This window comes from Puma concolor, chromosome D3 (genome assembly GCF_028749965.1).
Source record: "Puma concolor isolate L17-30 chromosome D3, mPumCon1.1.hap2, whole genome shotgun sequence".
Taxonomy (NCBI): Eukaryota; Metazoa; Chordata; class Mammalia; order Carnivora; family Felidae; genus Puma; species Puma concolor.
Genome location: NC_141678.1, coordinates 53,857,354 through 53,873,677, shown reverse-complemented (window position 1 = coordinate 53,873,677; position 16,324 = coordinate 53,857,354). Strand labels below are relative to the sequence as shown.

The window sequence follows — 16,324 nt, the reverse complement described above, 5'->3', positions numbered from 1 at the left end:
CTTGAATGTGTGTGATACCTGCTGCTTTCATTTTTTCTTAAGCACCTAACTATATAGTTATGTATATGTCAGGTTTGGTGCTCAGTGCTTTTCACTTAATTGTCTCATCTAACGATATCTCATCTAAATTCTTAAAGTAACCCTTTGAAGAAGGCATTAATTACATGTTATAGATGAGGAAATTGAAGCATAGAAAAGTTGAAAAGTTTTTAGGAAAACATGTGGTGGGCTAGGATTTAAAGTAAAGTCTGACTTTAAAAGTTGAGTCCAGGGGCGCCTGGGTGGCCCAGTCGGTTAAGCGTCCGACTTCAGCTCAGGTCATGATCTCACGGTTCATGAGTTCAAGCCCCGCGTCAGGCATCTGTGCTGATGGCTCAGAGCCTGGAGCCTGTTTCAGATTCTGTGTCTCCCTCTCTCTCTGACCCTCCCCCGTTCATACTCTGTCTCTCTCTGTCTCAAAAATAGATAAACGTTAAAAAAAAAAATAAAAAGTTGAGTCCTTAATATAATGGACTGCTTTTAATACTGTTATGGAAACTAATGATCTTCTTTGATTATATTTATGTGAAAAGAATACGTTCACATTTCCTGCTGTGCACTGTGGACACCGTCTTGTTAACAGTCCCCTGCAAACCTATCCCCTGACCTAAAGTTCTGAAACACTGGTTATAAATCCTGTCACCTTGGCAAGGCCTATAGCAGGGTGGAGTCAGGGTTTTGGGGTGGGGGAAGGGATCTGGGCATTTTCTTTTTGTTTTTGTTTTTTTAAAGTAGACTTTCTTTTTTAGAGCAGACTTTCTTTTTTAGGTTCATAGTGAAGTTGAGCAGAGAATATAGAGTTTTCATATACCTTATGTTCCAGAACATAGCCTTACTACTATCAACATCTTGCTCCGGGGTGGGCCCTGAGTTTTGTGATGGTAGAATAGGGCTGAGAATGCAGGCAGTATACTAGGAGAAGCAGAGGAAACCCACATGCAGCACTTAATTCCCCTTTCTTCCCCTTTACTATTTTCAGCATTGATACTACAGATCTCATAGGTCACACTGCCTGGGGATTGCCCTTAGGGTGAGTGAGAATTAGGGATTTGATATAGATGGGGATTGGTTCCTGGCAACTCCAGAAAATAGGGGGAAGGAAAGGACCTACAAATAGCAAAGTTGTTGAGTAGTAGCATTGAGGGAGAAGGTTAGACTCTACCTAGCCCTCTTGGTATATAAGTAAGTCAGTTGTGTTGTACTTCTGGAAGACTTCCACTTGGAATTCCTGGTTTTTGATTTGTGCATTCTTTTTGTAAACTATTAACCCAATTGTTTATTGTTGGATTGTTATTGTGTAGGATTAATTTCAAGTTTTTTTCCTTTTTTTTTTAAGTTCATATGAGAGATCCTAATAATCAACTTCACATAATCAAAAATCTGAAGATAGCAGTAAGCAACATTATCACCCAACCACCTCAACCCGGAGCCATTCGGAAGCTTTTGAATGATGTTGTTTCTGGCAGTCAGCCTGCGGAAGGATTAGTAGCTAATGTGATTACAGCAGGAGATTATGACCTCAACATCAGTGGTATGTAGTAAGTTTTATTACTACAATTTAAATGAAATTTTCTTTTGTTAGAAAAAGTAATTCTGTATCTTGGAAATCATAAATGCCTACTGGGTGCTAGAGCCTGGGAATACAGTATTGTAAAAAACCAATCCTTGCTTTTACAGAGATTATAGTCAAGTAGACAGCCAACTATGAATTACATCATTTCATTTTATTTTTTTATAATGAAAATGTTTTTATAGTTCTAATTGTAAAGTTAATAGAAGGCTCCATGAGGACAGGAACTTTGGCTCTTTATTTTCTTTCCAGTACTTAAAGTAATGCCTAAAACTTATGCATGATAAATCTTGAATGAAAGAACTAGCAGTAGATAAAAAGCAATATATTCTTTTGTGACATAAGTGATACTAAAATGAAAAGAATTAAGTTTATTTTACTTTTTATCCTGCTTGGTGTTAAGTTGAAGACATTTTTCTAATATATGAGTAAATATTTAATTTTTTGTAGAGCTTATTTTTTAATTTTTTATTAAAAAGATTGTTTTTAATGTTTATTTTATTTTTGAGAGAGAGAGACAGAGCATGAGCGGGGAGGAGCAGAGAGAGAGGGAGACACAGAATCCGAAGCAGGCTCCAGGCTCTGAGCTGTCAGCAAAGAGCCCAACGCGGGGCTCGAACTCACAGACTGCAAGATCATGACCTGAGCCGAGGTTGGATGCATAACTGAGCCACCTAGGAGGCGCTCCCCCAATTGCCTTTTTGAAAAGCAAACTTGCTTAGAGTTCTTTGTATCTCTTCCTAGTCTTTTAAACTTCCAGTAGCCTCTTGATAAGATTTCATGATTGACATTAATTTATCAGATAATCTGTTTATCAGGATCTCCTTCCTGAAGTTTTCTCTCTGCATTCTTAGTGAGGAATGATATCATCTATCAGTGGGGGAGAAAATTTGGTTCTCAGTGGTGCAAAAATCCTAGATATTACAATGGTTTGTGACTCTCCAAAGGACCATGGTACATAAATAGGTGCACGGTACATGTATATATCTGTGAAGACTAATTAGAAACGTCTAAAAGTCTCATAGGGGAGATTACAAAATAAAAGTTGTGAAACACTGTTCTGCTGCACCTTGGACTAGTTACTTTTCAAGGTCTGTTCCACAACTGTCAGCCTGGGGATTTCCTTCCTTTCTCTTCTCCGTAGACTCTCAGTTTTATCTTTTTTGGTATATTTTCTTAATTTGGTGAAGGACATCTCCAGTAGCTTCCTGAGAAAGGTCACTTGGAAGGTAAAGTTTTTGAGCCAATTAATGTCTGAAAATGCTTTTAGCTTTTATATTTGATAGTTTGGCTATATATATTGTTGGAAATAATTTCCTTCAGATTTATTCCACTTTCAGTTTCTGGTATTGCTGTAAAGAAGCTGGATGACATTAGGATACCTATCCCCTCATTCCCTCCAGCCTTCAGAAGCTTTTAGAGCCTCTTTATCTCTATTTTGAAGTTTCATTTTGGGCCTAATTTAACTTTTTTTTTTCACTCGTATCAGCAGCCCCTTTTGATAATTTGGGCATACATACTCTTTTGTTAAAAAAATTTTTTTTAATGATTTATTATTTTTGAGAGAGAGAGAGAGAGAGAAACAGAGCATGAGCAGGGGAGGGGTGGAGAGAGAGAGGGAGACACAGAATCCGAAGCAGGGTCCAGGTTCCGAGCTGTCAGCGCAGCCCTATGCGGGCGGGGCTCGAACCAGCAGTGAGATCATGACCTGAGCCAAAGTTGGCCGCCCAACCGACTGAGCCACCCAGGTGCCCTGGGCATACATACTCTTAAACTTGACAAATTTTTTTATACTGTTTCTTGGTTAATTTCTTCCTCATTGTTTTTCCCTGTTCTTTCTGGAACTACTTGTTAATTGGATGTAGAACTTCTCAGTTGCTCCTTTAGTGTTCTTTCCTTTTTTTATAAATATTGTTCATTTACAGCTCTGTGTCTTTTTGTTTTACTTTCTGGGTGATATCTTTATCTCTGACTTTATTTTCCTAACCTTCTGTTGAAATTTTAACGTTTATTGTGTGTGTATGTGGTTTGTTTTTTTTTTGAAACTTTGCCTTGCTCTCTTTGTTTTCCTATTTGTACTGGGCAGTTCTTGTGTCATGTTGTGGTATTTTAATTCAGGAAATTAATAAATTGTTGTTGGCTTCTTTTAGTATTTAAGTTTTCTTTTATCCTGTGTTTTCCTCTCATTTGTATTATTTTTTTCAGTTTGTTTTGGTCACTTTTTCACATTGGAAACTTTTCTCACATATCTGCTGAGCCTGTGGCATTATTTTCTATTTCAAACTGAGAATTAAACGCCCTGCTGGGCATAATAAACTCTTGTTATCTAGTGGACTTCTGTACTGGGTGGTGAGGCTGTGAATAGGCTTTAGAGTTGCCCAATACTTATGGTTCTTTTATTTGGGGCCATTTCATTTCTCCAGAGAAAGATGCTCAAGTCTGATGTCTGACTATCTGTAAAATGGGGGGGGGGGGGAGGCTGTTTTATGTCTGTTTGTTTTTTAACAGTCTGTTAAAGTAGTTTGGTAGATACAGAACATCATTTCCCCATGTCTGAAGATTCCTTCCTATTTAACCAAATTTTCATTATCTTTTATTTTATTTTCTTGTCCTTGGTGCTAAGTGAAAATACATATTAATTTTATAGCTAGACTAATTTTGACTGATTTTGGGGGAAGATATAGGTTATTGGTTGGTTAGAAAGAAAATGGGTTATAACATTGGCTAGTATTGTCATTTATTCTCCAATTTTTGTCACTTTTCATATAGATTATGGTATTTCTAAGAAAGCTTTTTCTCTCATAGCAATGAACATGAAATTGTTACATTGATAGCCCTCCTAAACAATATATGGGTTATTCTCATAAGGTATTTGTTGGAATTAAAATTTTATATGTTTATATATGGCACCAGGTTAGATACTACTATTTGGCCAAGATTGAATGGTTTTTTTTCCCCTTTACCTTCCAGTTGGTTAATGTAGTATTATAATGTGAACAAAGTATATTAGGTTTTTCAGTGATTGAGGTGAAAGTTTTGGTAGTCGGCATAAATAGCTAGGAATAGAATGTCCTTTAGTAAAACTGTGATTTATATAATCTGTTTAAACCGTGTGAAATGACCTAATGACTTAATTGTAAGTTAGTTTAAAAACAAATAAAGAGTAGTTGTAAAATGCTTAGCATGGAGCAAGAGAGGTTTGACATTTTAAGAATTACATTATATACATTTATAAAAATGTGAAAACACACCTCCTTATATTTGATTACAAGGTAAATATACTTTGAAATTTCATTTAAAGAAGTTTTGTTATTGTCATACTCAAGTAATCAAATTATAAAGTAGATGTTGTCAACCTTACCACTATTGACATTCTGAGCCACATAATTCTTTTTTGTGGGGAGCTGTCTTCTGTTCATTGTAGGATGTTTTGCACTGTTCTGGACGTATTTGCCTAGAAGTCAGTAGCACACAACCCCATCCCTAGTGTGACAACCCAAAGTATCTCCAGACATTGCCAAATATTTCCTGGAGGTCAAAATCACTGTTGGTTAAGAAACCATTGTTTTGAAATGATGTTTATGAAGAGGAGAGGGGCACAAACTTTAGTTTCAGAATCTTTTTACTCATGTAGGTAATATTTAAAGGATTAATAGGTAAGTAGATTGTGGATCATTGTGTAGGTTTAGGAATAAGTCAGTTTTATTTTTGCAAATGTATATTCCTATATGTGAATATATTTGTATGTATGGCACAGACACTAGTTTTAAAGCAGAGGTAGAAAATGCTTGTTTATATCTTTAAGTACAAGTGAAAAATGCTTATTTACTGTTGGGAATCTTTCACACCTTTTAGGGGTATGGACTTGACATTTTTTTGTTGTAAATTGATTCTGTTAAGGAATTTTAACTGTTGTATATCTTGTTTATTTTAGCTACCACTCCATGGTTTGAGTCTTACAGAGAGACCTTTCTTCAGTCGATGCCAGCATCAGATCATGAATTTCTGAACCACTATTTAGCATGTATCCTTTGACCTTTGTGTTTTCTTTTTTCTTTAATTTATTTTTATTTTTTGACAGAGGGCGCACGAGTACACAAGTAGGGAAGGGGCAGAGGGAGAAGGAGGGAGAGAATCTTAAGCAGGTTCCTCCCTTAGTGCAGAGCCCGAAGCAGGGCTTGATCTCACGACGGTGAGATCTTGACCCAAACTGAAATCAAGAGTTAGATACTTAGCCGACTGAGCCACCCAGGTGCCTGACCTTTGTGTTTTCTTTCCTTTCCTTTTTTTTTTTTTTTTTTTAAATTTTTTAACGTTTATTATTGAGAAGACAGAGCATGAACGTGGGAAGGGCAGAGAGAGGGGGAGACACAGAATCCGAAGCAGGCTCCAGGCTCTGAGCTGTCAGCACAGAGCCTGATACGGGGCTTGAACTCACAAATCATGAGGTCATGACCTGAGTCGAAGTCAGACACTTAACTGACTGAGCCACCTGGGCACCACCTGGGTGCCCCCTGACCTTTGTGTTTTCTTAAAATCAAATGTTTTGGAAATTAGTAATCTCAGAAATAGTTCTATGAAGGCAAATATTTAATTTTTTTTTTTAATGTATATTTCTGAGAGAGTGCAAGCGGGGGAAGGGCAGAGAGAGAGAGGGAGACACAGAATCTGAAGCAGGCTCCAGGCTCTGGGCTGTCAGCACAGAGCCCAACGTGGGGCTCAAACTCACAGACTGCGAGGTCATGACCTGAGCTGAAGTCGGACCCTTAACCAACTGAGCTACCCAGGTGTCCCCTATGAAGGCAAATTTTTTGAGAGGACATGGGAGAATAGAAAAATTATTTTTCATTGATGATGCTTCAAGTTTTTGTAACTGTTGTTTTTGTAAAATGACATCCTCGACAAGACTGGTTTTAATAAATTAATTTTTATTACAGAGTAAGAATACTGATGGCTTACTTACTGTTTTTCTTTTTTCTCCAGCTCAAATATTTCATGTTTAGTAAGTTTCTGAACCAAAGAGTAAATGTGAACTGTCATTGTTAACTGCTTTTGCTGATTGCCTCAAGATTAGTTTCTTATGCAAGATCTCATATATAAAAGCAGTTTTCCATTATTTTAGTAACCTGTTTTATAGCTGTTAACCTCTTTTGATGCTTATGACTTTTTACTTTTCTTAATGAGGTTGCAGAGAAAGTTAAGAGGTAGGATAGAGTATGAAACCGCTGTGAGATGGAATGGAGAGGAGCAAGATTCAGCAGAATTGTTCATTGTGCTGATGTGTAACTTTGATATTGTCCATTTTTATGTTCATGGATTTCCTTATATATGTAAATGACCTAAAAACCATCGTCAAAAAAGTATTTGAGATTTAAAACCTTGAGTTATTTGGAAATGCTGGAGAAATTATTTTGTGTTTGCAGTGAAAATCTATGAAATCAGATTTTTTAGCTTAGAAAATTTCCTCAAAGTTTATTTTAATAGGATAATATGTATCATTTAGTGATAAGTGATAATTACCTTAATATGGTTTACAAGGTATGTTGGTAGCATCGTCTAGTGAAGCTGAACCTGTGGAACAGTTTTCAAAGTTATCACAAGAACAGCATCGAATTCAGCACAACAGTGACTATTCCTACCCCAAGTGGTTTATACCAAATACACTTAAATATTATGTACTTTTACATGATGTAAGTGCAGGAGATGAACAGAGGTAAGCTTTATTTTTTTTTTTTAAATTTTTTTTCAACGTTTTTATTTATTTTTGGGACAGAGAGAGACAGAGCATGAACGGGGGAGGGGCAGAGAGAGAGGGAGACACAGAATCGGAAACAGGCTCCAGGCTCTGAGCCATCAGCCCAGAGCCTGACGCGGGGCTCGAACTCCCGGACCGCGAGATCGTGACCTGGCTGAAGTCGGACGCTTAACCGACTGCGCCACCCAGGTGCCCCTAAGCTTTATTTTTTTAACTAAAAGTTTTTCCCTGTTATATGATTAGATATTAGTTTGCACGTTTTATTTAAATTTTAGATGTATTTTTTTTATCTAAGAAAGTAAAAATACTAATAAAACATTTAACTATATCTTTGTTATGTTCAACAGCTAAGTTATTTTATGTTAGATTTCATATGCTTATCCAAACTTTGCTTTCAATATATATCTGTTACTACAATCTTTGTACCAAAGTGCCTGCCATTTTACACTTGTAGGTCTTAGCTGTTATTTCTTACTTTCTCATTTTTTTTTTCTTTTCTCAGTTTTCCTTTTAACTTTTCACTTCTTGACTTTTTTAAGGGCATTTCTGTTTCCACTCTTTACCCTATTGTCACTTTGTATTTTTAGCCTTGATGTTTTCATAGTCTCAAAAACATGCAGACATTTCTTTATTTTCTCTTCTCTTCTCTTCTCCTTTCCTTCCTTCCTTCCTTCCTTCCTTCCTTCCTTCCTTTCTTTCTTTCTTTCTTTCTTTCTTTCTTTCTTTCTTTCTCTTTCTTTCTTTCTGTCCATCTGTCTTCCTTCCTTCCTTCCTTCCTTCCTTCCTTCCTTCCTTCCTTCCTTCCTTTGTGTCTGTCTTTCTTTCTGTCTTTCCTTCTGAGAATGGGCACAGCGTGAGCGAAGGGCAGAGAGAGAGAGAAGTGGGCCTCACCTGGGGCTTGAACTCACCTTGAAGCAGGGTTTTGTGCTCCCCTTATGCTCACCTGAAGTGGTGCTCGAGCTCACCCAAAGCGGGACTTGAACTCAGAAACTATGAGATCATGACTTGACCTGAAGTCAGATGCTTAGTGACTGAGCCACCCAGGTGTCCCCAGACATTTCTTACATGTCCTTTAATATTCATTATTAGTGATTTGCCGTAGTCCTTTTATCTTTGGAACAAATGATTAACTTATCTTTAAAAATATAGTAAGTTCTTAAAAAATAAGATAACATAAAAAGTAATTTTATTTTTATGATTTTGGAGTTTATTTTGACTTTTGATTTGGGATGTGGATCAAATTAATTTTTTGTTTAAAATTGTCAGTCTGATAAATCAGTGCCATTTAGGATATACAATCAAATAATCATTTCTTGCCATTGTTTTGAGCACATATCATTACCTTTTAAATAAATTTTCCTTTTACGTATTTATTATTTTAATTAATTTATTTGAAAGATTTTATTTTTAAGTAGTCTCTACACCCAACGTGGGGCTTGAACTTACAACCCCAATGTCAAGAGTCATATACTCCACTGACTGAACTAGCTAGGCACCCCATAAATTTTCCTTTATAACCAAAGAACTTTTCTGAGGAATAATTAATATTTAGGATTTTTTCTGAAATCATAAACAGGCTGTAGCCTGTGGATGAAGTATACTATGTAAATAGAAATAATTTGAACTCGCTATTAAAATTAGTTTCTATCTATAGAATATGATATGTATCTTTCATATTGAAGGGTTGTAACTAGGATATTTAAGTGGTAATTCAGGTATTAGATCAGTGGTTCATATCTTTAGCAGTATCACTGGTAAAGTGAGCAGTTTATTTTATTGTACTTGAGTGTATATACACATACATATACTTATATCTGCTTGTATACATTTATAACTTTTATTAATCCAGCCTTAATTTTATAGTGTGTAAATATGATTCGGTAGTCTGGCAGGCATGTTACTTGTATAGTATTATCTTTTGCATTTAAATATAATACAAACTTTTCTCTTCCCCCCTCACCCCCCCCAGATGGCTGATTGACTTAAAAAGATACCATTTAAATTAGATTAGCCCTATGTACTAAAATTTCAGTTTTCATCAGAATATGCTGTTTGCTTCCTAGGCTGTGTTATCACTACCAGCTAGCATAGCTTAGTTAACTTAAACTATGGCAATAAAACTACTTTTTATTGCATCTAAGATGTAACTCATGGATTCAGCTATTATAAATTTTGCAAGAAAAAAGGGTGGATTTTATGTAATAAATAAGTCAGCTGCTCTTTTTGAGTTTTCTTTCCTTTTCTGTCTTTGAACTGTGTCCCTTTGAAGACAGCTAAGGGAAGGATAATCTGTAGCAGTGAAAGATGTTTTATAAATTTTGGGGTGCTATACTTTTCTGTTTCGGCGCCTACGTTTTTTGATAAATGTTTGTTTTCTCAGATGGAATTTCCAAAAGCTTCTTCCCTAAAGCCTGGTACTTACAGTTGAAAGAGTTCTTGATCTAGAAGTTTGAAGCCATTTTTTGGAAATTTACAGTTCACATTAGTAAATGGAAGACTTGGAGGTGGTCTGCTGGTTTTGTTTACTGTAGTTCAACTAGTTTGACCACCAGAATGGTCTCTTTGACCGTTGAAGCACATTTTGTTAACTCTGCTTTAAGGTGATATCCAAGCTAGCTAAATTTCAGTTAGGGTCATGATCTTTGTTTTAATTTTTTTACTATTTTATATCTGCTTATCTGTCCTGCCTTTTTTGGGGATTATTTTTGCATTATTTTAATATCTGTTATTGCCTAAGGTATGCTCTCCATTTACTACAAACTTTTTTCCATTTTTTATTTTAGAGCCGAATCAATTTATGAAGAAATGAAACAGAAATATGGAACTCAGGGTTGCTATTTACTTAAAATTAATTCTCGAACATCTAATCGAGCATCAGATGAACAGATACCAGATCCTTGGAGTCAGTATCTTCAGAAAAATAGTATTCAAAACCAGGTATATGTAAAAAAACAACCATGAAGCAAACCACAAAAGCTGTATTTCAGTTTTATGACATAATGGCATCACTGTAGAATTTTTTAAGTCTTCGTTTAACTAGTAGAATTGTTTATTTATTTTGTGGAATCTAGCTAGTTCTGATCTATCAGCATGTGAGCTCTTAATTCAGTGGTTTAAAACTTTTTAACTAACACATAATCCCTTATATGTATTCCATTCAGGTATATAATATCCGTATTAATTGATCTTTTCTTAAAAAAATGAAAAGTGAATTACATAAGAATTGAATGAGATTGGCTAGACATGTAGAGAATAGAAGTTTTTACTTGTACATATAATTCCTTATGAATGCTTACAGTCAATTCTTTATTATCCACATGCTCTGGGGTTGCCTTCCTTCATTTTCAACATGCTGTTCTTATGGCCACCTTTTGGAGCTCATACTTTTTAGGTGGGTGGGCTTTTTTCCCTAACTTTCCTTTGATTTCCTTTCCTTCTGAATTTTCAGGAAGTGTTATTTCTTCCTAATTTTCTCCTTTCTTAATCTAGAGTCCTAGTCTAATGTTAATTGCCTATTAGTTGAAGTGGGTAGGTATAAGGTTTCATGGTCTGTTGAACTTCTAAGATAGAATTGTATGCCACTTGGTAGTAGTCAAATATGAAGTTCCCATGTTTAGTTCAGATAATCAGGAGTTGACTTTTCTGTGTGTGTGTGTAGAAGGGGGATTTTGTAAGTGAATGAAAATATAGTTGTGTTCTGTACATTTGAATTACATTGGGTACTCTATGATATTCTTTTTAAAATAACAATTATAAAGTTTGTGATTTTTGATGTCTTAATATAAATATTGTTTAATAATCTGTTTGCCTTATTTTTCTATGTAATATATGGAATTTTTGATCCAAATATAGTGTTATACTGATATTTACTCACTTTAAGAAAATGCTGGGAAAAAGTGAGAAAAAAGAAAAACCAGTTGCATATGAAGGAGTTTTATTTAAAAAAATGGTCTTTCAGGGCCACGCTCAGAATAGGGACAATATTGAAAAATGGAATTTATTATTATTTTTAGTGTTTATTTGAGAAAGGGTGTGTGAGCAAGCAGGGGACGGGCAGTGAGAGAGAGAGGGAGAGAGAGAATCCCAAGCAGGCTCCATACTGTCAGTGCAGGGCCCGATGTAGGGCTGAATCTTACAAACTGTGACATCATGACCTGAGCTGAAATTAAGAGTCAGATGTTTAACTAAGTGAGCCACCCAGGCGCCCCCCAAAAATGGAATTTAGAGTCCAGTCATTCTAAGGAAGGGAAACATAAGTCAAATTGACCAGTTTGAGAACTTTTAAAGAAGACAGAGGTATCAGAAATTCTATAGCTAGATGCCAGGATTGGAGGATAGCTTTTTTATTTTTTATTATTGTTTTTATTTTTTATTTTGAGAGAGCAAGCAGGGGAGAGGGGCAGAGAGCAAGAGAGAGAGAGAGAGAGAGAGACACTCTCAAGCAGGTTCTACATGGAGCCTGATGCAGGGCTCAATCCCACGACTGTGAGATTTTGACCTGAACCAAAATCAATAGCCTGACGCTTAACAGATTGAGTCATCCAGGCACTCCTGGAGGATAGTTTTAAAGCTTATCAAACCTAACCCCTTATCTGTTTTAATTTCCTTTACCTATGAATAACCTCATCTAGTACTCTCTTCATGTCTGAACAGCTGGAGGATCAACCAAAAATTATCTCCCTTAGCTTATACTCCTTGGTCCTTTGGGACCAGTTTTTCATTAAGTCACCTTTCAAAATGTAGAAGGATAGTTTTTGTGTCCCCTTCTGTATTTACCAGGCTAAATATAACCACTTTTTTCAACTCTTTCTTGAGTGGCAGTTTCTTGTCCTGATCGCTTTTATCTTATTAAGTACTAGTTTGTAATTTCCCTCAAAGCATGACACTCAGAATAATACCTCAAATTAGTCTGGGTATTTTTATTTTAAGTTTGTTTTGTGACTGAGAAACCAGTGCCTTTGTACAAATAAACATTGCATTGGATATATTTCTAATGCACTGTGATATATTCAGAATTTACTCCAACCTGTTAACACATGTCCATAACCCAGGAGATTTCATACCATCCTCTTATTTTCCCCTGCCTGACTCTAGTAGTCCTTCTCTCTTGGCATTTATTTCTTACTTCAGACAACTCTGCAGGTATTCATGTACTTATTACATATAAACAGGTAAACTGAGGTAGAGATCATTTGAATTCAGAAGAATTAGGATAGTAGATTGAACGTGAAAGGGCGTTTAGGAATATAGTAGGTGTGGATTAGAATGATAAAATATATGAAAGAAATTAAGAATTTGGAGGACTAAAAAGAAAGTGTCTTGCTAAAACAAATAAATGAGGCATATAGTCAGCAGAAAAACCACAGTTGTTGATGGACTTGGTGATATCTTAAATATGATTAATTAACTAACTGCTAATGCTTTTTTATTTTATTTTGATAGGAATCATATGAAGATGGCCCTTGTACTATAACTTCAAATAAGAATTCTGATAGTAACTTGCTTTCATTGGATGGATTAGATAACGAAGTCAAAGGTCTTGATATACTTTCTCTAAGTTTCTCTTTTAGTTGAAAATCTGCACTGTTGTCAAAGCATGCTAATCTTCATAGATAAAAGATGGGGGAAATTTTCATAATAAAAATAAAATGGGCTTCTCCTTTGAAGAGTTTTTTGAGTCATTTGAGTTTGACGTTTTTTGACATTTAAAAATTTGTTTACCGAGAGTAATATATACTATTTCTTTTAAAAATTTTTTAGGAGGCAAGGGGGAAGGTACTGTGTGCAGCATTAATTATTCCCAAAGTTGACATGATTTTGAGAGCTTTATTTCTGTATTTTAAATTACAGTTGTTGTTTTTTTAATTTTTTTTTTTTAACGTTTATTTATTTTTGAGACAGAGAGAGACAGAGCATGAATGGAGGAGGGTCAGAGTGAGAGGGAGACACAGAATCCGAAACAGGCTCCAGGCTCTGAGCGGTCAGCACAGAGCTTGATGCGGGGCTCGAACTCACGGACCGCGAGATCATGACCTGAGCTGAAGTCGGACACTTAACCGACTGAGCCACCCAGGCGCCCCTAAATTACAGTTTTTGATAGTGATAGTTCTACAAATGTTTTTTAAATTTTTTTAATGTTTAATTTTGAGAGAGAGAGTGCACGAGCAGAGGAGGGTGGAGAGAGAGGGAGACACAGAATCCAAAGTAGGCTCTAGGCTCTGAGCTGTCTGCACAGAGCTTGACACGGGACTCAAACTTACAAACCTTGAGATCATGACCTGAGCTGAAGTCAGATGTTCAACAGACTGAGCTACCCAGGCGCCCCTCTAAAATTGTTTTGTTAAAATTTTTGTTATTGCTTAGTTGTGTTATTTAAATTTATTCGTTATATTATTTTAACACTGTAATTTTCTTCATTTATTTATATGAATCTAATTTTTTTTAAGTTTGAGAGAAAGAGCATATGCATTCACATGCCAGCCAGGTGTGGGGAGAGGGAGGCGCAGAGAGAGCGGTGGGAGAGAATCCCAAGCAGGCTCTGTGCTGTCTAAACCCTGAGATCACGCCCTGAGTCGAAATCAAGAATTGGATGCTTAACTGACTGGGCCACCCAGGCTCCCCTATTTAAAATCTTTAAATTGCTATTACATGTAACAAATATTAACCCAAGTCCTGTAGTTTTAGGAGGGAAAATGTTAATGTTATTGTATCTTAGACTTCTGAGATACACAGAAAGATGAAGGGTTACAACATTCTTTTTTTTTTTCTTTAGCAGTATGGTAGTAATATCAATTTTCTGTTGCATTCTGAAAGTAAAAGAAAGATCTGTTTTTCAGTAGATGGCTTACCAAATAACTTTAGAGCTCACCCACTTCAGTTGGACTCATCCAGTGACGCTTCTAACAGCATTGATGGCCCAGATCATGTAAAATCTGCTTCATCATTACATGAAACAAAGAAAGCAAATACTGGAATTATTCATGGTGCATGTTTAACCCTTACTGATCATGATAGAATTCGACAGTTTATACAAGAGTTCACTTTTCGGGGCCTTTTGCCACATATAGAGAAAACAATTCGGCAATTAAATGATCAGGTAAGATTTAATTGTTCGGATTAGTATTTTTAAATTTTCAGTAAAGAGTAAATTTGGGAATATAGTAGTATAAGTTATTTAAAGTACTTGAAGTTTTTTTTTTTTTTTTTTTTTTTAAGATAGACTAATGCTAGTATTTATTGGCATCACTGTCAGTGATGAAATTCTCTTAAATCCTAGAAGATACTTATTTACATTAGGGATTTTGCCAGCATATTGGACAATTTTCTTTAAATCAGTGTTGTTAAAATGAATATTTGCTCACTATTAAAGCTTTTTAGTTATTTAGAATATATTGTATGTAAAAGTAAAATACTAAATCTCATATTTGTAACGTATACTCTTTTTTTGGTAGCTAATATCAAGAAAAGGTTTAAGTCGATCTCTATTTTCTGCAACTAAAAAATGGTTTAGTGGCAGTAAAGTTCCAGAAAAAAGCATTAATGAGCTGAAAAATACATCTGGATTGCTGTGAGTAAAATATTATTGTTTTTGTTTTTCTTCTGTTTAACTCTGATTGGTGTGTGACTGTGTGATGTCCTGCAAAAAATTATCTCTTTAGTTTTTTAGTTTCATATTTGTTAAAACTTCAGTAGATAAGAACAGTGACTATAAGTTAATTATATTAAAAAATGTTTTTAAACCATTAGGGAATTGGGTATCTAAAAATAAATAACAATGGAGAAAGTCCCTTACTTTGGGTTTCTTTCCCTATTTGTAAAAAGATGGAATTAGAACAAATATTCATTAATAACTCATCTAAATAAAATATTGTGGTCTAGTGGTTCTGAGCCATGGCATATATTTAGAAAATTTTGTTTCAAGGGAAAATAAAGTTCATTTTGGGTTTTTGTGTTTTTTTGTGGTTGTATGTATAGTGAGTTACCTAGAATTGACCATTTGCCTAATAATTTGACCATGGAAAAATTTCTTGCCTCTTGTTGAGAAGTTCTCAGTATAGGGCTATAAATTATATAAATACAAATGTTTCCAAATGTCTTTGAGAAATGACAGTCTCCCACTGGAGACAGAATTCTTGTTGAATCAGATTAGTTTTCCTAATATTTTAGACTCACTTGTCTAGCTTGTTAGACATTTTGTAATATTTGATGGTTCAGGGGTTATAAATTATAAATTCCTTTCTTAATTCATTTTATATTTATAGGTATCCACCGGAAGCACCAGAGCTTCAAATCCGAAAAATGGCTGACTTATGCTTTTTGGTGCAGCATTATGATTTGGCTTATAGTTGCTATCATACTGCAAAGAAAGATTTTCTTAATGATCAAGCAATGCTTTATGCAGCTGGTGCATTGGTTGGTATTCTGTAATATTATAATTTCTTATTTCTATTGTCATAAATGATTTAGAAATCTCTTTATGAAATGGAAAACAAAATACCTAGAGATAAAGTTGTACTCAAAGAGGACATAATGCTTTATGGGTTTTGAATTAGTTTATGCTGAATTGATGGATTTTCCTCAAACTGGTTTAAACGTGGTCAGATATAATGGTTGATGTCTTAGCTTTGTCTAGTACCTTCTAATTTTTGTGTATGCTTTCAAAATTTAATTTGAGTTTCTGTTATTATATTGAGTAATTTTTTTTAGCAGATGCTTTTAGAGCTACTGAAAAATATTTTAAAATTGCTTAAATGTTTTTTTCTGATGTAAGACTATATATTGGTTAAGAACATGTACTTTGGTGTGAGACAAACTGTCATCTTAGGCATGTATTGAACATCTCTAAGCCTCAGTTTTTTCGCCTGTACAGTGTGAACCCTTACGGCATAGGGTTGGATGAAGAGGTATAAGGGCATGTGATGTGCCTAGCACACTGCCTTGTATGTTATAAGCTGTCAGTA

At 35.2% G+C, this 16,324-nt stretch overlaps 1 protein-coding gene across 5 annotated transcripts in view; it reads left to right on the top strand.

The window, feature by feature from the left end:
• The window catches only part of TRAPPC8 (trafficking protein particle complex subunit 8), an 83,862-nt gene that overhangs the window by 7,263 nt on the left and 60,275 nt on the right, over nt 1-16,324 (top strand). For 3 of the 5 annotated variants that reach the window (XM_086682684.1, XM_086682682.1, XM_086682685.1), the window contains exons 2-9: nt 1,376-1,570; nt 5,544-5,633; nt 7,148-7,322; nt 10,148-10,301; nt 12,807-12,900; nt 14,201-14,460; nt 14,816-14,931; nt 15,626-15,776. In XM_086682684.1, the coding sequence (XP_086538810.1) occupies nt 1,376-1,570; nt 5,544-5,633; nt 7,148-7,322; nt 10,148-10,301; nt 12,807-12,900; nt 14,201-14,460; nt 14,816-14,931; nt 15,626-15,776 (1,235 nt within the window). The remainder of the gene's footprint in view (nt 1-1,375; nt 1,571-5,543; nt 5,634-7,147; nt 7,323-10,147; nt 10,302-12,806; nt 12,901-14,200; nt 14,461-14,815; nt 14,932-15,625; nt 15,777-16,324) is intronic. The other 2 variants (XM_086682683.1, XM_086682686.1) reach the window with 1 other exon arrangement.